Source organism: Calonectris borealis, chromosome 1 (assembly GCF_964195595.1).
Source record: "Calonectris borealis chromosome 1, bCalBor7.hap1.2, whole genome shotgun sequence".
In the NCBI taxonomy this organism is placed as follows: Eukaryota; Metazoa; Chordata; class Aves; order Procellariiformes; family Procellariidae; genus Calonectris; species Calonectris borealis.
Genome location: NC_134312.1, coordinates 54,474,440 through 54,496,017, shown reverse-complemented (window position 1 = coordinate 54,496,017; position 21,578 = coordinate 54,474,440). Strand labels below are relative to the sequence as shown.

The 21,578-nt window shown below is 46.0% G+C and overlaps 6 protein-coding genes across 6 annotated transcripts; 3 read left to right on the top strand and 3 right to left on the bottom strand.

The window, feature by feature from the left end:
• The first annotated feature begins 4,073 nt into the window (after nucleotides 1–4,073).
• On the top strand, nucleotides 4,074–5,292 carry LOC142083351 (histone H1.01-like). The gene has a single exon (XM_075152656.1). It carries the CDS (start codon nucleotides 4,388–4,390, stop codon nucleotides 5,051–5,053), a length of 666 nt encoding a protein of 221 aa, XP_075008757.1. The 5' UTR covers nucleotides 4,074–4,387; the 3' UTR covers nucleotides 5,054–5,292.
• A 1,185-nt stretch (nucleotides 5,293–6,477) lies between these two features.
• LOC142083338 (histone H2B 1/2/3/4/6) lies at nucleotides 6,478–6,954 on the bottom strand. Its single transcript, XM_075152618.1, has one exon. It carries the CDS (start codon nucleotides 6,928–6,930, stop codon nucleotides 6,550–6,552), a length of 381 nt encoding a protein of 126 aa, XP_075008719.1. The 5' UTR covers nucleotides 6,931–6,954; the 3' UTR covers nucleotides 6,478–6,549.
• Nucleotides 6,955–7,192: 238 nt separating this feature from the next.
• Nucleotides 7,193–7,936, top strand: LOC142083328 (histone H2A.J). Its single transcript, XM_075152593.1, has one exon. The coding sequence runs from the start codon at nucleotides 7,260–7,262 to the stop codon at nucleotides 7,647–7,649; it is 390 nt and encodes a 129-aa protein (XP_075008694.1). The 5' UTR covers nucleotides 7,193–7,259; the 3' UTR covers nucleotides 7,650–7,936.
• Nucleotides 7,937–13,240: 5,304 nt separating this feature from the next.
• On the top strand, nucleotides 13,241–13,696 carry LOC142083345 (histone H4). Its single transcript, XM_075152628.1, has one exon. The coding sequence runs from the start codon at nucleotides 13,293–13,295 to the stop codon at nucleotides 13,602–13,604; it is 312 nt and encodes a 103-aa protein (XP_075008729.1). The 5' UTR covers nucleotides 13,241–13,292; the 3' UTR covers nucleotides 13,605–13,696.
• Nucleotides 13,697–13,737: 41 nt separating this feature from the next.
• LOC142083317 (histone H2B 7-like) lies at nucleotides 13,738–14,449 on the bottom strand. The gene has a single exon (XM_075152548.1). It carries the CDS (start codon nucleotides 14,386–14,388, stop codon nucleotides 13,894–13,896), a length of 495 nt encoding a protein of 164 aa, XP_075008649.1. The 5' UTR covers nucleotides 14,389–14,449; the 3' UTR covers nucleotides 13,738–13,893.
• Nucleotides 14,450–14,741: 292 nt separating this feature from the next.
• On the bottom strand, nucleotides 14,742–15,179 carry LOC142083348 (histone H4). The gene has a single exon (XM_075152644.1). It carries the CDS (start codon nucleotides 15,134–15,136, stop codon nucleotides 14,825–14,827), a length of 312 nt encoding a protein of 103 aa, XP_075008745.1. The 5' UTR covers nucleotides 15,137–15,179; the 3' UTR covers nucleotides 14,742–14,824.
• Nucleotides 15,180–21,578: the final 6,399 nt, after the last annotated feature.

Sequence of the window (21,578 nt, the reverse complement as noted above, 5' to 3'; positions counted from 1 at the left end):
TATAGGTTTCACAAATTAACCTGGAGAAGTATTATTTGCATAATAGTACTGAGGGAAATGATTGTTTCCCTCCAATCAGCACTGGTGAGACCTATTTGGAGTGCTGTGTCCAGTTGTGGGCTCCACAGTGCAACAGAGACATGGACATAACTGGAATGAGACGGGTGAAGGGCCACAAAGATAATTAAGGGACTGGAGTATCTCTCATATGAGGAGACACTGAAAGAACTGAGACTGTTCACTTGGGAGAAGTCTCAGAGGAGTCTTATCCATGTGTTCAGATACCTGATGGAGGGAATAAAGGAGACAGAACCAGAGTCTTCTCAGCACTGGCCAGGACAGGAGGCAATGGGCACAAACTGAAACACAGGAAATTCTACTTAAACATAAGAAAGAATTTTTTTGGAACAGGGTGCCCATGCTAAAAATAGTAATTGTAATTAAATGAGTGTAGGCTTTTAGCTAAATTTGACTAATCATCTTATCTGGATTGTTTGCCTCCTGAAGTCTGAATGTCTAATCTATGTGTCTAATGTCTAATCTGTTTCTCCTCCATATAGAGCTTGTGTAAGAAAAAAATCAAGTGTTTTCTCGCTATTCAGTTTTAGGAATGACTTCTTATGTTATATGTGAACTATTTTTGTTTTGAAGATCCTTGCACTGGAAAATGCACCAGCATTTTTTAGGATCTTCTGTAATCTGCACCAGCACCTATACTGCTAGGCAAGAAAGGAAGCCAGGGCATGTTGTGTGATGATGCGTGGAAATGAGGTTCTGTTTTGGAGAGTAAGGGTATGCATTTTAAGGAGGCATAAGAAATTGGTTTGACATCCTGAGCAGGAGATAAACAGAGCCTGCATTTGGACAGGGTGCTTGGAAAGGAAAAACGGGAGAACTTTCAATCTTTGCTCTTTGATTGCAATTTAGTATAAAAAGACTCACATTTAAATATTTGCCTCTTCACATGGAAACTGTAAACAATTTTTATTACCAGCTCACTCTCAAAACTTTTTTTTCAAGCAATGTTGCTTGGCAGTAAGAAAATTTCTCTGTCAAGTTGAAAAACTGTTCCATACTCTACCACCGATTTGTTAAGTTATGTGGTGGGATGCTTGTTTTGCTTTGTCTTTTACTCTTATCTGTAAAACGCCCAGGGCAATATCAATGCTATTTGCAAGGTAGATTGGTCTCTCTAAAAACTGAGAATTGTTATTTTGTGTCGCATTTAACAGCTATTTCCAGCAATGCTAACCTGAAAATTGTTCAGAGCTTCTGACAAGCTTATTTTATCCAATTAACTAGAAAATATCGTTGCTGGGGTCGGGGGGCGGAAATAACCCTAGAAAAGCCTCCCTTTTCACATCACCTCATATCTTTGAAGCCCCTCTCTTTAAAAAAAAAAAAAAAAATCGCCTTTTGCAGAAATGGTTGGTAAGACCAGGAAAATTCTCACCGCTCAGAAGTAGGCCGGGAATAATAATACTCCGTGCAGAACGGGGCCAGTTTGATGCTTGAGGAATAGGTACAATAAAGGATTCTGACACATAATGCCGGAGGCCAGCTGCCAAGTCTTCCAGTGTCTCAGACTATTAGGGGAAAGCAAAGAATTTCAGAAGTGCGACTCAAAATAGTCAGCACCTAGAGCAGGGAACTCTTTAAACGACATGCAGATTTACAGGGACCCATCCAGAACTAAAAGTGGGAGAAGTCCTAAATTCTGCTCCTTGAAATCCTTGGATCAGTATCACTTTCTTCTGCTTTCCTTACAAAAACAGAGATGACCTTGCCCCTTTAAAACTTGTCACAGGGTAGGGACAGCAATCGCTACGTGCTGTGGATGGAGTTCGAGTGACTGCCACTACTTAGGGAGCAACATCTGAGAGCTCTTCTCCCACCTCTTTTACCTCCTGTCTTTATCTCTAACCTGCAGCCTGTTTATGGGGGAGGGGAATGAAATCTCTCCTCTCCTGGTGGACTGAGAACAGGTTTACAAGGAGCGAGCTTGAAGGGAAACTTGCCCAAATGTGTGTGGATGTGAGGGATGGAGCTGGTAAAGAGAACCCACCCCTGGGGCTGCAGCTGCACTCTTGCACCAGCAGTTACTGTCCACTCCCAGTTGCTCCCAGCTTCCTGACCAGTTTCAAGTGTAATAAACCAGAGTCGTAGGGATCTAACACTAAATCGTCAAAGCTACAGAGATCAAGGCACATTAAGCTTCTTTCAGTCCTTATTCCCTGAAGAATGTGTGTTACACTAAACAGACCCGGATAGATGACAACCCTTCCCGGCTCTGTCTTTTGTATTACTTACAGTCAGATTCTGCTTTATGGCCATCACCGTTCACCTAACCTGGAAAATAAGCATAATGCCCTCATCTTGCTACCAGTAACTGCCTTTTTACCTCTCAGAAAAATATTCCTACTGTTCATTTGGGTTACCAGCCTGAGCCTTCAAACTCTATGGCTACTGTAGATTTCGTCGAGTTGTTTATGTGGGAACAATGCCAGTTCACGAGAAGCGTGGCAGATTTCACAGCCCAATTCAGAATGCCTTTTAGTATGTTTTTTACTGTGGGGTACTGAAAAGTCTGATTTTTCTTTTTCTCTGCTTTTCCCTTCCTCTCCTTCTCTTCTTCAAAGTATTTATTAGCTGGCCTGCATGCAGACACAACAAAATAAAAATAGAACTACAAGAGAAGATGAAAAAGTGGCAGTTCATTGTTTTCACTTTTGTTATTCTAATGTATCTCATTTATCCTTGCCATTTAAATCTATCTCCTTTCAACTAGAACTACTTACTATTAAGTATAACTTAATTGTCTCTTCAACATTTAATGTATGAAAATAAATGCCAGGGCCTTTTGCAACATACTACTTGTCTTCTAGAATCTCAAATTCATCCGTTCTAGAAGAGACGCTCCTTTGCTGAAATAGTCCACTGACGTTTTGCATGACAAGTTTTTACAAAGTACAATGGGGCAAAATATTATGTTTGGGCTTAATTTGTTCTTTTCAAGCAAGGAAAAAAAATCTGGCTGCTTTTTAATTAGAAGCCAATCGAGGCTTTTGTCTTCGGATTTAATAAAAAATTATCCCAAACAATTCGTAGCAGTCCTTAAAAAATTTAATTAATTTCTGATGTCACTTTGTGAGACTTAATAATTAAGTAGGATCATAATAATTAAAGCTGATTCTGATTTATGAGGATTGTCTGGAAAGTATTTCAATATTCTGAGTATTTGGATGAAAACTTAAACTGGTGAGTGTTTTCCTTTTCCTTTAAAGAAGAGACTGGCAGGTTTTATGAAACTAATGAAAAAAAAAGAAAGAAAAAACAACAATCTGTGTCCAAATATTTACAGGTAATATTGAGGCTGAAGCATTCTGTTCACACAGGCCAGATTTCCATGTTATTTAATTTATTTGGGGAGAACCGAGGCTTCAGCTGGCTCCATTAATGTTTAAGTAGCATCCGATACATATTAGTGTATCCATACCTCTTTGACATTTTTCCCCTACAAGTCTGCTTCTGACTTCTGTAAGTCTTAAAGAATAATAATATACACTTCTGTAACTGAGAAAGCGTTAAACTAGCAGTTTATCCGGAATTTATATGCATTAACTAGGCATTGACAGCTTCATTTTATAAACAGAAACTATTTATAAAAATACCAAAATCTTGCTATTCACTTACAGAATACCACAAAAAATGCAGAGCCCTGGCAAGTTCCAAACACTTTTCAACAGTATATATATTCCTCTGAAGGTCTCTTATTTTCCCAAAACACGAAATTCTGTAGAAATACTGTATCCTTAATAGTTAAAGATATGGTTAAGGGAGCCGAATCTTTATCCATATTCAAAGCTCAGCCACGAAATTGTGTTACTTCCTTCTCTTTGAAATCAATTTACGACAAAATTACTGAAGCTGCCCCCTCGGTTTCGATCCTAATCTGGAGAAAACCCCCTAAAGAATAAAACTGCATTACGGGGGAGACTTTTTATCTACGGGTTTTATTTTAATTTAGAAGGAAAAACAAAAGTTCGCCGTTCCCGGGGTCTCTCTGGCTTCACAACGCGGGGTTAAACACATCTTTTCTCTTTCATCTGAGGTCCCAACAGCAAGAAACTCCCCCGGATGAAAGTCCACCGTCTTTTCTTCAATCTCCGAAGAAACTGGGGTGATTTCGTGGCACTTATTTTACAAAAAATATGAATTTATAACTCCGAAGAAACACAGACTCGGAGGACGAAAAGCTCTTCCTGGCTAACAGTTAGGCGGGCTCTGCAAAGCACCAATCACAGATCACCGCTTCGCTATAAATTCAGGCATCGGGGTTACTGTAGCCCAATTACTTTCTTTTGATTAGGAAGAAGTCTCTGCAGCGATGTCGGAGACCGCTCCCGCCGCCGCTCCCGCTGTCGCGGCCCCCGCCGCCAAGGCCGCCGCCAAGAAGCCGAAGAAGGCGGCGGGCGGCTCCAAAGCCCGCAAGCCCGCGGGCCCCAGCGTCACCGAGCTGATCACCAAGGCCGTCTCCGCCTCCAAGGAGCGCAAGGGGCTCTCCCTCGCCGCCCTGAAGAAGTCGCTGGCCGCCGGTGGCTACGATGTGGAGAAGAACAACAGCCGCATCAAGCTGGGGCTCAAGAGTCTCGTCAGCAAGGGCACCCTGGTGCAGACCAAGGGCACCGGCGCCTCCGGCTCTTTCCGCCTCAGCAAGAAGCCAGGAGAAGTGAAGGAAAAAGCCCCCAAGAAGCGGGCGGCCGCAGCCAAGCCCAAGAAGCCGGCGGCCAAGAAGCCCGCCAGCGCCGCCAAGAAGCCCAAGAAGGCGGCGGCGGTGAAGAAGAGCCCCAAGAAAGCCAAGAAGCCGGCGGCCACCGCGGCCAAGAAAGCGGCCAAGAGCCCCAAGAAGGCGACTAAGGCTGCCAAGCCCAAAAAGGCGGCGGCAGCAGCGAAGAGCCCGGCCAAGGCGAAGGCGGTGAAGCCCAAAGCTGCCAAGCCGAAGGCGGCCAAGCCCAAAGCGGCCAAGGCGAAGAAGGCGGCGCCCAAGAAGTGAAGTGTTGAAGTGGAAATACTTAAACCCAACGGCTCTTTTAAGAGCCACCCACTATTGTCCGAAAAAGGGCTGATACACTCCGTCACCGAGCTCCGTGCCTGCAGCAGAGCTAACCACACGCCATCATCCGTGTGGGACGTTCGTCTGTGGAGTGGATGGGACGCTAAACTTCCGGCCGTGGTTGCGCTAAGACCTGGAAAAATAAAGTTTAGATTCCCTTCGAAAACGCTTTCTAAAGGCTGACTTTTTCTGAGCACCGCAAGAGGGTGTATGTGTTAAAGGGACTGCTTAGGGCGGGTATCGCTCTGGGGCGCGGAGGTTTCTTTCGGTGCTTTAACCTGCGCGGTTCCTAACAGCCTGCCTGCGATTGCCACACCTCTTAGTGACCGTAGCCGGGGAACTATCAGCACGGCTCCTCCACTTCCTTGGCAATGACCTTTCCGCTTGGCAACGCTGTCGTGGGGCAGGTCTTAATTTCTGCGTGATCTCACCGACCTGCTTTTTGAGAAGGAGTTTGCCGGGGCGGGAAGCGGGTGGAGCTACCAGCCATCCTCTTCCGCAACCCGCCGGCCTGGTGGCGGTGCAGCCGGAGCGGCAGGAGCTCTGCCGGGCAGCTGTCCCGAGACGCTGCGGGCAGGGCGCTTTGCGCCCGGGGCTTCTGCGCCCGGTAGGAGCTCAGCGGCAGAGCGGCGCGGAGCTCCCCCCAGCACCGGTGGCTCCGGGAGCTCAGCATGTGGCCGGTTGTGATTGGCTGATGCGAGAAGCCGCAGCCGCTTATTGGACGATTAAAAAATTTCGAAAAGCCCGCGCTGCTGCCGCGACACAGAGCGCTGCCCGCGCCGGCTCCGCGCTTGCCGGTGATCCCGGGTCCGCGCGTCCCCGGACAGCTCGTCCTCCCAAAGCGTCTACCCCGCCTTAGAGGTGTCGTCGCTTCTCCTAGTCTTCTTGTCCTTGTCTTCCGATCTAACAAGGCTGCTTCCTGTCTCCTCATACAGAAGGGAAAATTTTTAAGCTTAGACTACCCTGGGACAGCTATGCAAAAAAAAGTCATCAGGGTGTTTATTTTCCCCTCATCCTAATTTTTTGGGTCGGGTGTGTTAATGTATCTATTGGAAGCTATGTGAATTTCTACTTTATAATGGAACGCGTAGTATAATGTACATCTCATATCTCTGCTGAAAAAAGCTCAACAGTACTGCTTACATTTATTGGAAAAGTGAGTATTTGAACGTTTACACTTATGAAGGAATAGTTAACACATTTGAATTTGCTTGAAGCCGTAAAATACTCGTCAAGGATTTCAGAGACAGATGTTATATCATTTCAAGCTTTGATAACTGTGATTTAACAGATTTATTTCAAATTCTATTTACCGTTTCTTCAGCACGTTTTCTCAACTAGAAAGACTGAGACACTACTGTGTTAAAGCTCTTTCAGGGAGTATGTGGGTGGCTCTTAAAAGAGCCTTTGGGTTAAAACTGACGATCTGCGACGCTCTACTTGGAGCTGGTGTACTTGGTCACAGCCTTGGTGCCCTCGGAGACGGCGTGCTTGGCCAGCTCGCCGGGCAGCAGGAGCCGCACGGCCGTCTGGATCTCCCGCGAGGTGATGGTGGAGCGCTTGTTGTAGTGCGCCAGGCGCGAGGCCTCGCCGGCGATGCGCTCGAAGATGTCGTTGACGAAGGAGTTCATGATGCCCATGGCCTTGGACGAGATGCCCGTGTCGGGGTGCACCTGCTTCAGCACCTTGTACACGTAGATCGAGTAGCTCTCCTTGCGGCTCTTCTTACGCTTCTTGTCGCCTTTCTTCTGCGTCTTGGTGACGGCTTTCTTGGAGCCCTTCTTGGGCGCGGGGGCAGACTTGGCCGGCTCGGGCATTTTGACAGGGCTTTTCCTCTCCTTCTGAACAAGATGACGCGCTGAAATGGCCGCAGCGCCCTCTATTTATAGGGCTGTTATGCAAATGTCAGACCTCTAACTCGTACAATTCGATTGGACCTTCCCGCACGGGAGCGTATCTTTGTCTCTGATTGGTTACAATACGATCCGTCTTCTCATTGGTTGTATAAGGAACGACTGCTTCCAGCCAATCACCAAGCGCTAATCACGCCCAGGGAAGGGATAAAAGGGGAAGAGGCGTTGCGTCAGTATGATTTCCTCGGTCTTGTGTCGGGAGGGGAGGTTGTAGTTTTTGAAGCGCCTGAAGTATGTCAGGCCGCGGCAAGCAGGGAGGCAAAGTCCGAGCTAAGGCCAAGTCGCGCTCGTCGCGGGCTGGGCTGCAGTTCCCCGTGGGCCGCGTGCACCGGCTGCTCCGGAAAGGTAACTATGCGGAGCGGGTGGGGGCTGGAGCGCCCGTCTACATGGCGGCCGTGCTGGAGTACCTGACGGCCGAGATCCTGGAGCTGGCGGGCAACGCGGCCCGCGACAACAAGAAGACGCGCATCATCCCCCGCCACCTGCAGCTGGCCATCCGCAACGACGAGGAGCTCAACAAGCTGCTGGGCAAGGTGACCATCGCGCAGGGCGGGGTGCTGCCCAACATCCAGGCCGTGCTGCTGCCCAAGAAGACTGAGAGTCATAAGGCTAAAAGTAAATAAGCTTAGCAAGCAAAACTGCTCAGACTTTTCACAACATAACTTTATAACCCAAAGGCTCTTTTCAGAGCCACCCACGCAGTCAGAAAAGAGTTGTGTTGCTTTCTTTACAAAAGTGGTTTGGTGCTAAGTGTTTCTTACATGCTGCTCTTGTTATAGAGCTAAAACCATGTTCTGTGGCAATGTCTTTAAACTTCTGGTTTCTCCCTGAGAGGGTGATAAATCTGCTTTCTAAGTCCTTACCCTTTTTAATGAAAGAACACTTAATTATACTTGTAGTGATTTATTGATTCTTTTCTGTCTTTCCTGTAACAAAATTGGTAAAACACTTGTTTTTAATGTCAAATCTGCTCAACTTTCATGACTTTATAGGCTGCTTATGGTGTGAAATATGTGGGGGGGTGGAAAAAGTTATGCAGCATAAAAAAAAATAGGAGATCATCCTAAATCCATATAACCATCCAAGAATGAAGAAAGGCTTCCTTTGTAGGCCTTTGTTCTTTAAAAGATATAAACCTTCTCTGTGACTTTATTTAGAAATAAAATGAGAAATGCTTTAGGGGAAATGGCTCATTTTGATCTAGACCTGTAACGAGTCAGACCTGCACTGTAAAGCAACAATGTAGCGTCTTTCCATTCAGAAGAAACTCCTTGCAGCTCTGGTATGTTCCTGGTTTAAGTGGGGTTTTAAAAGTGGCCACTCTTAAATTCCCTCGCTGTGCATAGCTATTCTTGTTACATCAGTTAACAGCGGGCAATATTATTTGAATTAATCTTCTATATTGTTGGTACAAGTATCACCCAAGAGCATAGCGTTAAAGCTCTTTAGATTCACTGTTATAAATTATGAGAAACACTGTCTAGCCGATTCCTCTTGCTAGGATGTTCCCATAAGGTGTACAGCTGAGGGTCTGCAGCATGCCGCATTGGGGCTGTAGCTCCCACCTGTGCAGCGCCTCTGCCCTCCCCATCCACCGGGAAGAAGGAGGAATCCTGTGGGCCTGGAGGAAAGAAAATACTACCTATAGCAAGATACCACGCCCTGCGCCTCCCCACCCCACCCCCAAGCTGTAGCAGAGCTTCTTTTTTTAGGTAGGACTGTATCATGGCCAAAGTGGGACATCAGGGATCATTTGTGAAGAGACACATAAACGAAGAGAGCTGTCTGGAGCACCGGGCTATTCTGATGCGATGACAGTATCTGTGCCTAAGGGGTTTGTTTGTAAGTGGGTACGTTTAGAGCTGTAATGTTTTCATTATGCTGTTTATTGATCCTCATTAGCTGCAGCTACATATCTCCTAGCACTTCTCTTCTTGAAGAACTGTGATAAAAACTGTGTTTTAACATGCACAAATCTTCTATATTTAGTTTCCAGAACAGATCCCTGTATATGTGTGTGTCAGAAGATCGCAATCATAGAATGGTTTAGGTTGGAAGGGACCATCAAAGATCATCTAGTCCAGCCCCCTGCCGTGGGCAGAGACATCTTCCACCAGATCAGGTTGCTCAAAGCCCTGTCAACCCCTTTGAATGCTTCCAGGGCTGGGGCATCCACAAATTCTCTTGTCTACCTGGTCCAGTGTCCCACCACCCTCGTTGCAAAAAATTTCTTCCTTATGTCCAATCTAAATCTACCCTCTTTTAGGTTAAAACCCTTGCCTCTTGTGCTGTCACTACAGGCCTTGGTAAAAAGTCTCTCTCCATCTTTCTATGTTGAAAGGCTGCAACAAGGTCTCCCCAGAGCCTACTCTTCCCCAGGCTGAACAACCCCCACTATCTCAGCCTTTCTTCATGGGAGAGGTGGTCTAGCCCTCTGGTCATTTTTGTGGCCCTCCTCTGGACCTGCTCTAACAGGTCCATGTCTTCCTGGTGCTGGGGACCCCAGAGCTGGGTGCAGTACTCCAGGTGGGGTCTCACGAGAGCAGAGTAGAAGGGGAGAATCACCTCCCTCAACCTGCTGGCCAGGCTGCTTTTTATGCAGCCCAGGATAAGGTTGACTTTCTGGGCTGCAAGCATGCATCTCTAGATCAAAGCATTGGAATTCCAGAGAAAGCCCATAGGGGTGGGGTTATCTGTATCCAGGAGTGGGATTTCTCTGTGAACAAACTCCTATATGTGGAAATCCGTATTGGTACCACAGGAGAAGGCCCTGCCCTTCTCTGAGTGTGGTGGTAATTCCAGCACCTCTCTCCAAATTCTTCTTGTCATCTGACCAGAAATTCATTATTTTCTTCAGAATTTCATTCCAAACACCTCTTATCTCACTCACTACTCTGCTCACCTCAGTAACTGGAGTTTCACCCTCTGTGATACTTAGGTCCACTTCTTAGCATTCCCTATTTTGGTCTTAGCCACTAGTGGTTGTACCCGTTGCGAACCCTGTGCTGCCATCACACTGATGAAGCCTCAAATGTAAATGTAAATTCCTATAAGTCAGATGGATTATATTATAAGAATGCTGACAAATCTACTGGTATTAAAGACTCGTGGCTTTCAAGCAAATTCCACTGGATGAAGAAATGTAGCAAATCAACTTTAAATAAATGAGATTTCTCTCGTTTGCATATACAACAAACAGTAGTAAAGAGGAAATCCATACCATATGGTGCCTTAGCTGTATCACTGGCTTCCAATATACCTTCACATTCTAAAGAACTTGTGATGCAAAAAAAACTCCAACCAAGCTCCCTCAAATGTTATAGAACACAGTTGTGTTTAGGGATAACTCAATAATGTTAGTCTATATATCAAAAGTCTCAGAATTGCATAGTTAAAAAGTTAGATGAAAGGCTTTTCTATCCCTTTTCACCTTTACTTTGCAATGTTAGGAATAATGTACTCTATTAAGAAGATCTTACATGACTTCAGTTAGCATATTATTATTATTTTTCTTACAGTTGTAGCAGATAAAGATATGGATTTAAATTGCCATATAAGCTCTCAAGAAAATTAAGAGCAACTTTGCAGCTGTATATAATACACTGATGTGATGATTTTTTTACAAATTATGTACTTTCTTGTGCAGTCATGGTGAGGTGTTGCCTTACTGCAACAAACAAATGCAATTTCCTCATTATAATATAATGAGGAATTGGGGCAACTGTCCTAATTAAAGCACACTTGAAAAGCTACAGATTTTTTTTTAAAATGCAGCAGAGTTTTGCAAAGGTTTCCTTTCTTATTTAACTCCTAGTACCGTGTGTCCAAACTATGAGCAAAATGTAGTACCTATAATCTGGGGATTGGATCCTAAACTTTGATCCAAATAATAATTATTGTCTCCAAACAACAATAAAAGCAACTTCATTAGGGTTTATACTCAGCAGCAAAGTTTTCTTTCTGCTTTAATTATTTTTGTCTAAGAAAATGCTCTGGTCCATGAGAGAACTTACCATGTCACTAACAGAAACACTCGGGAAGCATGTCTGTGGCCACTTGTAGCCTACAGGCAAAGCAGCCTTCTAGAAAGCATGATATTAAATTGTATCAAAGGTGCTCCACACTTTGGGGAAAGGGTTTACAGCTAATTAATATGTAAGCTACTGATCTCAGCCTCTGCATCAACCGTTTCTGCCAGGACGCTTTGGAAAATAATTTTCCAAGTCTTCTAGGGGTTATACTGCTAGAGGGAAAAGTTATACTAGGATGCTCATCCTGCACTTAGGAAGAGTTATGAAGAAATGGTGATTTTGACACACTAAAAGATTTTGTGTAATTCCTTTAGGCTTCCTTTAGTATTCCGAAGGTTGTTTATAACTGCCTTAGGAAACATATCTAGACACAGATATTCAGGTATAAAGAACAAAGCAGACTTTGTGGAGCCAAATGGTGATGTTAGGCACCAGCCTGGCAGGTCCACCAGCGACAAACCTTCCAGTCAGTCTATAAACAGTTTTAGTTCATTCTGTTCAGTCAAAAGGAAACATAATCTAAATTAAAGCTAGTGTTGCCTTCTCATGTCATATATATTTGAGTGGCAATTCTTTCACTTTAATTTGTTTCAAATAACCATTTGAATGAAAATGGAATTCCAGTGATAATTATAATCATAGAAAAGACTTGTACTTTTTTGGATACCTGTAACTTAACAAATGAATACCTCAATCACATTTTCCCCTGAAGTTAGGGAATATATTATGCCAAGAAATATTCTGGAGATGTTGCCTAAATTCTGTAAATTATGTTCAGGAATAAAATTACATAAACAACTGTACAAATTTAAAAGGATATAAATCATTTTTAAAAGGTAGACAGAAGTGCACAAAATACTGATAATATAATAATTGGCAAGTACCATAGTCATATCACTTCTATTGAGTGTGTAAGTAACATTTAAAACCTTAACACATTTAATTTAAAAATACAGCCGCATAACTCTTTCAGTATTTTTTCATCCACTTTACAAATACAGTCCAACCTACTGTAAGCAGCATGTATGTGAGGTTTGTTAGCAAAAGTGTGAAATATACAGCAAAATTTCTGGATTGCTTATTTGAAGAAAACATGTTTGGTTAATGTTCATTTTTTGAGATGTCATACAGACATCTGGATGGTAACGTCTTTAATGTTTTCTTCTGCTTGTGGGATCCAGCTGCACGTCAGCGAGCATTTCTCTATTCCAGAGGCCGGGAGCGAGCCCGGCGCCCTGCGGCCAGCGCTGCCCATGGGACCGCGCTGCGGGGCTGGGGGTGGCTGACGAGGAGAAAAGTGGACGGTTCCTCCTATGCTTCCAAACAGCCGCTCCGAGTTGCCTTCACAGGAGCCTCAGGTCTAAGCGTTTCCCAACGGATCCCCTCACTGACTACTTTCCCTGCCGCTTTGGGCCTCGCCCCCTGCTCCCTCTCGCACCGACCTGCAAGTCGCTCCGTGCGGACACGAAAGCGCTGAACACTCGGCGCTCGGCCCCCAGGGCTGCGCGGAGGAGGGGGCAACTGTCGGGACCGCAGTATCCGGATAGACAAAGAAAACGCGGAGCGGCCATGGCCGAAGCGAACAAAGAGAGCACTGCCCAGGAAACGTCCCTCCGAGGGCTCCCTACGAGCGGAAGCGGGGACCAGCGGCGGGGCGGGGCGGTAGCGCCGAGCGCGGCCCCGGATTGGTCGGATTTTGCCGCAGACCCGCGGGCAGCGGGGAGGGACGCGCCCGGGCCCGGGCCGGGGCCGGGAGCGCCGCAGCCCGAAACGCGGGCCCGGGGCCGCCGCCCCCCGCTCCTGCCACCGGCGGCGACCCAGAGCTGCCCCGGAACAGTCACCCACGCAGGGGGCGCAGGGACGGGGCGGGACAGGAAAGAAGCAAGGAGACGCGCAGGCTGACAGCGGGCAGGGGCAGCGCGCCGGGCGGGCCGAGAGCGGGAAGCGCGGGGCGGGAGTCCAGCCCCGCTCCCGACAGGCAGAGCCGGCGGGCGCGTCCCGAGGGCCCCTGCCGGGGAAAGCGCCTCGGCCGCCGTCTCGCGGGAAGCCCGTGCCGAGGCGCGCGGGGGCCGCCCGGGGGCGGCGGGAGGGGGAAAGGGCGGAGACTGCGGCCGAGCCCCCGCCCCCCCGCCGCCCGCCTCCCGCTGCAGTCCTCAACCAGGTCGGTTCCCGGGGAATATACCGCGGCTCCGCGGCGCTGGCGCCGTGCAGTGCGAGGTTGTGGGCAGCGCTACGATGTCTGGCAGAGGCAAGGGCGGGAAGGGGCTCGGCAAGGGGGGCGCCAAGCGCCACCGCAAGGTGCTGCGCGACAACATCCAGGGCATCACCAAGCCGGCCATCCGCCGCCTGGCTCGGCGCGGCGGCGTGAAGCGCATCTCGGGGCTGATCTACGAGGAGACGCGCGGCGTGCTGAAGGTCTTTTTGGAGAACGTGATCCGCGACGCCGTCACCTACACCGAGCACGCCAAGAGGAAGACGGTGACGGCCATGGACGTGGTCTACGCCCTCAAGCGCCAGGGACGCACCCTCTACGGCTTCGGTGGTTAAACTCCAATCGCAAACCTTACACGGTCAAAACACCAAGGCTCTTTTCAGAGCCACCCACAAATTTCACAAGTAGAGCTGTTTATTACTACAAAAAATATTATTTGAGTGAAACTGAAAGTTCATAATCGTGCAATGTTTTGCAATTCACTTCATGCAATATACGTTATTTGCTATGTATGCAAGGATTTAATTCAAAAATCTGGGAACAACCTATATTCGCAATTACAGCTCTTTTCAGGAAAATGTGGGGGCTCTGAAAAGAGCCTTTGGGTTATAGTTTAGAACTGTTTTACTTGGAGCTGGTGTATTTGGTGACGGCCTTGGTGCCCTCGGAGACGGCGTGCTTGGCCAGCTCGCCGGGCAGCAGGAGCCGCACGGCCGTCTGGATCTCCCGCGAGGTGATGGTGGAGCGCTTGTTGTAGTGCGCCAGGCGCGAGGCCTCGCCAGCGATGCGCTCGAAGATGTCGTTGACGAAGGAGTTCATGATGCTCATGGCTTTGGAGGAGATGCCCGTGTCGGGGTGCACCTGCTTCAGCACCTTGTACACGTAGATCGAGTAGCTCTCCTTCCTTGTTCTTTTTCGCTTCTTGTCGCCCTTCTTCTGCGTCTTGGTGACAGCTTTCTTGGAGCCTTTCTTCGGTGCTGGAGCAGATTTCGCCGGCTCAGGCATCCTTAAAAGTTTCTTTCCAAGATCTTCACTGTACCTCAACAACATCGAAAATGGCGCCTGCCCCCCCCTATTTATAAGGGCGTTATGCAAATTAGAGGATTGTAATAGTTCCATTCCTATTGGAGTAAAAAGTACCAACGTAATTACAGGCACTTCCGTCCTGTAACCGTCACAGCTTAGGCGCTGCATCTACACAATCGTTGTGCTTTTCAGTTACGGTGATGGCAGTACTTCCTTCACTAGCAAAAAAAATTACCTAACTATGTAATAAAAGCTGCACTGAGTTTACACTCACTGAGATTATTTAAAGCATCTGAACTCAGTACAAGGGGTATTTTGCAGTACTCGGTTTTTTCAGAACGTTTAGAGAGATACTTTGTAGCAGCTTTTAAATTCTATAACTGTTAATGACGCAAAAGTGCTTCAATGTAACATGTATTAAAAACATTTTAACTCAAAATTCAGTAATAAACAGCTCTACTTGTGAAATTTGTGGGTGGCTCTGAAAAGAGCCTTGGTGTTTTGACCGTGTAAGGTTTGCGATTGGAGTTTAACCACCGAAGCCGTAGAGGGTGCGTCCCTGGCGCTTGAGGGCGTAGACCACGTCCATGGCCGTCACCGTCTTCCTCTTGGCGTGCTCGGTGTAGGTGACGGCGTCGCGGATCACGTTCTCCAAAAAGACCTTCAGCACGCCGCGCGTCTCCTCGTAGATCAGCCCCGAGATGCGCTTCACGCCGCCGCGCCGAGCCAGGCGGCGGATGGCCGGCTTGGTGATGCCCTGGATGTTGTCGCGCAGCACCTTGCGGTGGCGCTTGGCGCCCCCCTTGCCGAGCCCCTTCCCGCCCTTGCCTCTGCCAGACATCGTAGCGCTGCCCACAACCTCGCACTGCACGGCGCCAGCGCCGCGGAGCCGCGGTATATTCCCCGGGAACCGACCTGGTTGAGGACTGCAGCGGGAGGCGGGCGGCGGGGGGGCGGGGGCTCGGCCGCAGTCTCCGCCCTTTCCCCCTCCCGCCGCCCCCGGGCGGCCCCCGCGCGCCTCGGCACGGGCTTCCCGCGAGACGGCGGCCGAGGCGCTTTCCCCGGCAGGGGCCCTCGGGACGCGCCCGCCGGCTCTGCCTGTCGGGAGCGGGGCTGGACTCCCGCCCCGCGCTTCCCGCTCTCGGCCCGCCCGGCGCGCTGCCCCTGCCCGCTGTCAGCCTGCGCGTCTCCTTGCTTCTTTCCTGTCCCGCCCCGTCCCTGCGCCCCCTGCGTGGGTGACTGTTCCGGGGCAGCTCTGGGTCGCCGCCGGTGGCAGGAGCGGGGGGCGGCGGCCCCGGGCCCGCGTTTCGGGCTGCGGCGCTCCCGGCCCCGGCCCGGGCCCGGGCGCGTCCCTCCCCGCTGCCCGCGGGTCTGCGGCAAAATCCGACCAATCCGGGGCCGCGCTCGGCGCTACCGCCCCGCCCCGCCGCTGCTCCCCTCCCGTCCAGCCCGGCCCCGCTTATGCTTTGGACGTTTCATGTGTTGCTTTTTAATTTTTTAGTTACTAGCATTTGCCTGCATAGACACCTTCCTCGGGTATATTTAAATAATCTCTGCCAGCCTTGTCCTCTTCGACCCACAGCCTCTGTCTGTTGCTAAGTCCTTCTACGTGTTGCTTAAAAGAGGAGGGGAAGGAAAGGCTCAAGCCGCATGATAAAAGTTTTTTTTTCCTTTTTAAAATGTAACGTAGTATTTCCTTCGTGTGGATTAAAACATGAGCAGTTTTGTGTTGTGTTTTCTTTCTTGCAGCACGTGCACACACACACACGTATCTGTCATACCTTTACCTATCAAACATATTTTTGATCATTGCGAGAAAAGCTGGGACCCTAAAGAATTCTTCTAAAAGAACAGACCGTAAGGAAGCAGCACAAGTCGCAAGGTCATGTTCTGGGAATACTTCCTACTGAGGAAGCAAGAGACTGGTTCTTGCTCAACACCTTAAGGGAAACGAAAGACTCTTCCAATAGTCTCACACTAATCTTCAGGTTATCTCCGTGCTAAAGATGTGCCAATTAGAATATAAATGCTACATGTATTTTTAACAGTTCACAACAAAATACAGATCTGTATTCTATTATTACTAACTTTCCTGGCTTAAGGCAGACTTGCTCAAAGTAAAAAACTTCACTCTGAAACAAAAATTTCTGGAGTAAAACTCTCTAAGACTCGATTTGGAGTTTAGAAAGCAGGCATCCTTTATAGCGACGTCGGGCAGCACTGGGGATCGCTCCGCCACAAGTGCTCCGTCAGGGCAGAAGTATACCTTCATTCATATACAGAAAGATTATACATATTCATCACACTCTTTAGAAAAGGTAGTCTTAAGGTAATGAGTTCCCGGAATTCATTTACATAGTCCAAGCATGCGCAGTAAAATTAGGGTTAGGGTCTTCTCATCCTCCGGTGGTCGTCCATAGTCTTCCTCACAGTGTCCTTTAGTGGAACTCAGTTTTTACGCATGCTCAGTTTTAACTCTTGGCTTAATTAACACAATTCTCATTAGCACAAACTAGCACTACCCTCTTATCTATTCTACTCAAGATACAAGGTTAGCCTCCTTATCTATTTTATGCAGAATACAAAGTTTCAAGGCCTTTTTATCTACTGGATGTCTGGCCTGTCTATGCACAAAGCATTCCTAACCATCTGCATCATTTCAACCAAAGAACCATATGTCTATTCACTGTTCCTTTGTATTTGCTATCAATCCCTACCAATCCCTCCTTTTCTTTTGAGGATATATAGTTAAAGCTATATCCCTCAATAAATCAAACTCCTTTGAGACTATAGAAGGAGAACTTCACTGTAGTTCTTCTTATATTAGTCTCACCCTCTCACAGCTTTGTTTTCCAATTATAGAACAACATTTCCAAAAACACTGTATTATTACATATATACAAACAAAACCCAGTATAACAATCGTAAGAATACCTAATAACTGTCTCACCCATTGACTACGGTCGGGAATCCAGGAAGTTAACCATTTGAATGTTTCCTCAAATCCATATGAAGTGTCATCTTTCTGTATTTCATGGAGCAATTTTGTCTGTTTCCGAATTTCTTCTAAAGCAGTAGAAATTCTACCACTTTGCCAAGATATACTAGCTGGTATAGGGATTCCAATTAAGGGAACTCCCTTCTTTGAATGCTCCGGAAAATGAGTACAGGCCCAACAATCTGACTTATTAATGATCTGGACTGTTCTTTGTAACAAGTCTATATGTGAGTTTCTTTTCCATGGATTCCCTGATCCCTCATGGAATAGTTCTATCCAAAAGCAGCAAAGGAATATCAAGTCTCTTAGTGTTTTCATTTCTTACTCTAAAGTTAATATCAGTGTATAATACGTCAAAATTCCAGGTGCAATTTGCTACATTCCAGAGAGTCCCGGCTTTAACAGTCCTGTCCTCTTAGAAGTCCATTCTCCTGGTGGAGCTTTCTTCACAGGAGTATAGCGTACCCAGGGTGTCTGCTCCTTGATCTTGATTGCAGTAAAGGTGGTCAGCAACACCTGGAATGGTCCCTTCCACTTTTCTTCCAATGGTTGACCTGCAAAAACTTTGACATAAACCCAATCCCCTGGCTTAAAAGGGTGAACCGGTTGGTCTAGGCCACTAGCTCTGATTCCTAAAACAACTTTTTCTATTTGGCCCAATTGTTTTTCTAGAGCAATCATATACTGTTGCAAATATCCTTCTCCTAACTGATTCAAATCTTCTCCTCTATATTGCAATTGGTATGGCCTTCCGAATAGGATTTCAAAAGGACTTATGCTTTCCTTAGTTTTCGGTTTTGTTCTAATCCTAAGCAACGCAAGTGGAAGCGCTTGATACCAATATAGATTGGTTTCTTGACAAATTTTGGCTAGTTGTTGTTTTATCAAATGATTCATCTTCTCAACCTGTCCACTTGCTTGAGGTCGATGTGGCATATATAACTGCCACTCAATCCCTAGCATTTTAGTAATATGTTGAGCTATTTGTGCGCAAAAGTGAGTATCTCTATCTGATTATATTACTGCTGGTATTCCAAATCAAGGTATAATTTCATTCAGCAATGCTCGGATGACTTCTCGAGCTTTATTTGTTCTGCGAGGGAACGCTTCTGGCCAACCTGAGAATGTATCTGTTAACACTAACAAGTACCGCCACCCCCCTTTTCTTGAGAGTTCAGAAAAGTCTATTTGCCATTGTTGCCCTGGGATGTTACCCTTTCCAGTTGTCCCCACCTGTACCCTATTGGTTGCATTAGGATTGTTTTTCAAACAAATTTCACACTGCTGTGTCACTTGTTTCACCACAGTATACAAATTGTGACCTACTATTCTTTTGTTTAGATCTTTGTACAAAGCATCTGCTCCCCAATGAGTTTTGCTGTGCTCATCTGAAATTAATTTCCACAATATTCTGGAAAGTATTATAATAAGTCCATCTGGTGTATATACCCATCCATCATCTTTTTCTTTCCCTCCTAAATCGTCAGTCAAATTCCTATCTTCCTTTGAATATCTTTTAGAGCCTAAATTTATTTTTAATATTTGAAATTTACCGTCTGGAATCAAAGCCAATGCCTCAACTTCCGTCCTTTCTGCGGCTTGTCTGGCATCATAGTCTGACAATTTATTTCCAATTTCCTGTTCAGTGTTACCTCTTTGGTGTTCTCTGCAATGCATAATAGCCACTTTCTTTTGCATGTTTTATCTGTTTTCCTTGGGCTGTGACTAATCCTCGTTCTTTCCAAAATGGCCCCGTGGACATGCACCACTCCAAAAGTATATTTAGAATCAGTCCATATATTAATTTCCTTCCCTTTTGATAATTCTAGTGCTCGAGTCAAAGCAATTATTTCAGCATTCTGTGCAGATGTCCCAACAGGTAAAGATTTAGCTTCTATTACCTTATGGGTGGTAGTTACAGCATACCCAGCCTTACGTCCTCCTTGCTTCACAAAGCTGCTCCCATCTGTGAACCATGAATCCTCAGCATCCTCCAGTGGTTCTTCTTTTACGTCCGGTTGACTAGAATAGACAACTTCCATTGTTTCCAAACAGTCATGTATCACAGGTTCTGAGGTATCTCCACTGAGGAAACATCCTGGGTTTACAATATTAGTAGTCTGTATTTTAACATCATCCTGGTTCTACCAAAATAGCTTGGTACTTCAAAAATCTGGAAGGAGAAAGCCAGTAACTCCCTTTTTGTTCTAACCCTGCCGAAACTGTATGAGAGACCAATACCGTTATTTTCTGACCCATAGTAAACTTGCGGGCTTCCTGAATATTGAGGACAACCACTGCCACTGCTCGCAGGCATCCAGGCCATCCTTTATTCACTTCACCTAGTTTGGAGAAGTATGCAGCTGCTCTCTTGTAGGGTCCTAATCGTTGAGCAAGCACTCCCAGCGCTATGCCCTGTCTCTCATGAGAAAATATCTAAAAGAGCTTTGAAATACCTGGGAGGCCTAAAGCTGGGGCTCTCATAAGTTCCATTTTTAACTATGGAAATGCTCTCTTTGTTTCCCCTGTCCAAACTAGTTTTAACGGATTTTCTTTCAGTAGTTTATACGGTGGTTTCACTAAAAGTCCATAATTATATATCCATAATCTACACCAACCTGTCATTCCAAGAAAGGTTATGAGTTCTTTTACTGTCCTGGGTTCTGGTGTGCGGCAAATAGCTTCTTTTCGTTCTGCTCCGAGTTCTCTTGGTCCTCCCAAGATTTCAAATCCAAGAAATGTCACTTGTGATTGTATCAACGGAGCTTCCTGTTGAGAGACTCGATATATGCTTAATCCCCAAAAGTTAAGCAAACGTACAGTCCATTGCACACATTCTTCTTCTGTTTCTGTAGCAATTAAAAGGTCATCTACATATTGTAAGAGTGCCATCTTGTGACGGGGGATTCCAAGCTTCAATCTCTCATGCTAATTGATTACCAAAGATAGTAGGACTATTCTTGAATCCTTGGGGTAACACTGTCCAGGGTAATTGGGTCTTTCTCCCTGTGTCAGGAGTTTCTCACTAAAATGCAAATAATTTTTGGCTTTTTTTTGCCAAAGTCAGACAGAAAAAGGCATCCTTTAAATCCAGTATGGTAAACCATACCTGACTATTCTTTAATTTATTTAACAATGTATAAGGATTCGCTACCACAGGGTGCAAGTCTTCTAAAATTTTGTTTATTGCTATCAAATCTTGAGCCAATCTGTAACTTTTGCCATCTGGCTTTTTCACAGGTAAGATAGGGGTGTTATACTCTGATTCACATTCCACAAGTAGTCTGAATTGCAAGAAATTATCAATTATTTCTTTTATTCCCTTTCGATCTTCTAACTTCAAAGGAATTTAATTCTAACTGGACCAGCCCCTGACTTCAACTCTGTCTTTATTGGTGCTGCATTTTTGGCCTTTCCAGGTGTCCCAGAGGCCCACATTCCTGGATATACTTGATCTAAAATTTCTTGGGGTATTTGCTTTGCCTTTTCAGTTTGCATTAAAGCCAGACTTAAGAGTTCAATTAATTGTTAATTTTTAACTTTAAAATCCATTTTATCCTTTTTGAATGTTATTTCTGCTCCCAGTTGCTCTAATAAATCCCGCTCCAATAGACATTTTGGAGAATTTGACATATACAAAAACTTATGTATCCCTATTTGTTTTCCTAACTTGTATTTAAGCGGCTGTAAAAAGGAAAGCTTTCTCTTGTTGGTCAGTAGCTCCTATCACAGTCACAAAATCCACATCCACGGGTATTAATTCTTGGTTTAATACAGAGTAAGAGGCACCCGTGTCTACCAAAAATTCGACCTCTTTGCTCTGCTTCCCTAGCTTTATTTTAACCAGTGGATCTGCTAGGATAGATTCCCCAGGTCCCCATCACTCGACCTCCGCAATGGTGGAGGACTTAATTTCTTGCAATTTTGGACACTCATTTTTCCAATGTCCCTGTTCCTTACAATAGCCACACTGATCTGACGGTAAAGGTGATCGAAAATCTCTTTGATCTTTCGTAGCTTTTCCTCTGCCATTTACTCTAAAATGTCTCCCATTTCTCCAATTTCCTCCTTCAAGAACTGCTATTAACCGGGCATTCACCTTATCTTTGGTTTGTTCTCTGTTTCGGTATACCGTCCACGCTACATTCAACGTTTTTCCCAAGTTTTGGGCATCCTCATCCTGTAATTTTTGCAGTTTCTTTCTAATGTCATCAGAGGATTGTGCCATAAACAAAGGAACTAATTGTCGTTGCCCTTCATCAGATTCCACATTTAAGGTCGTATA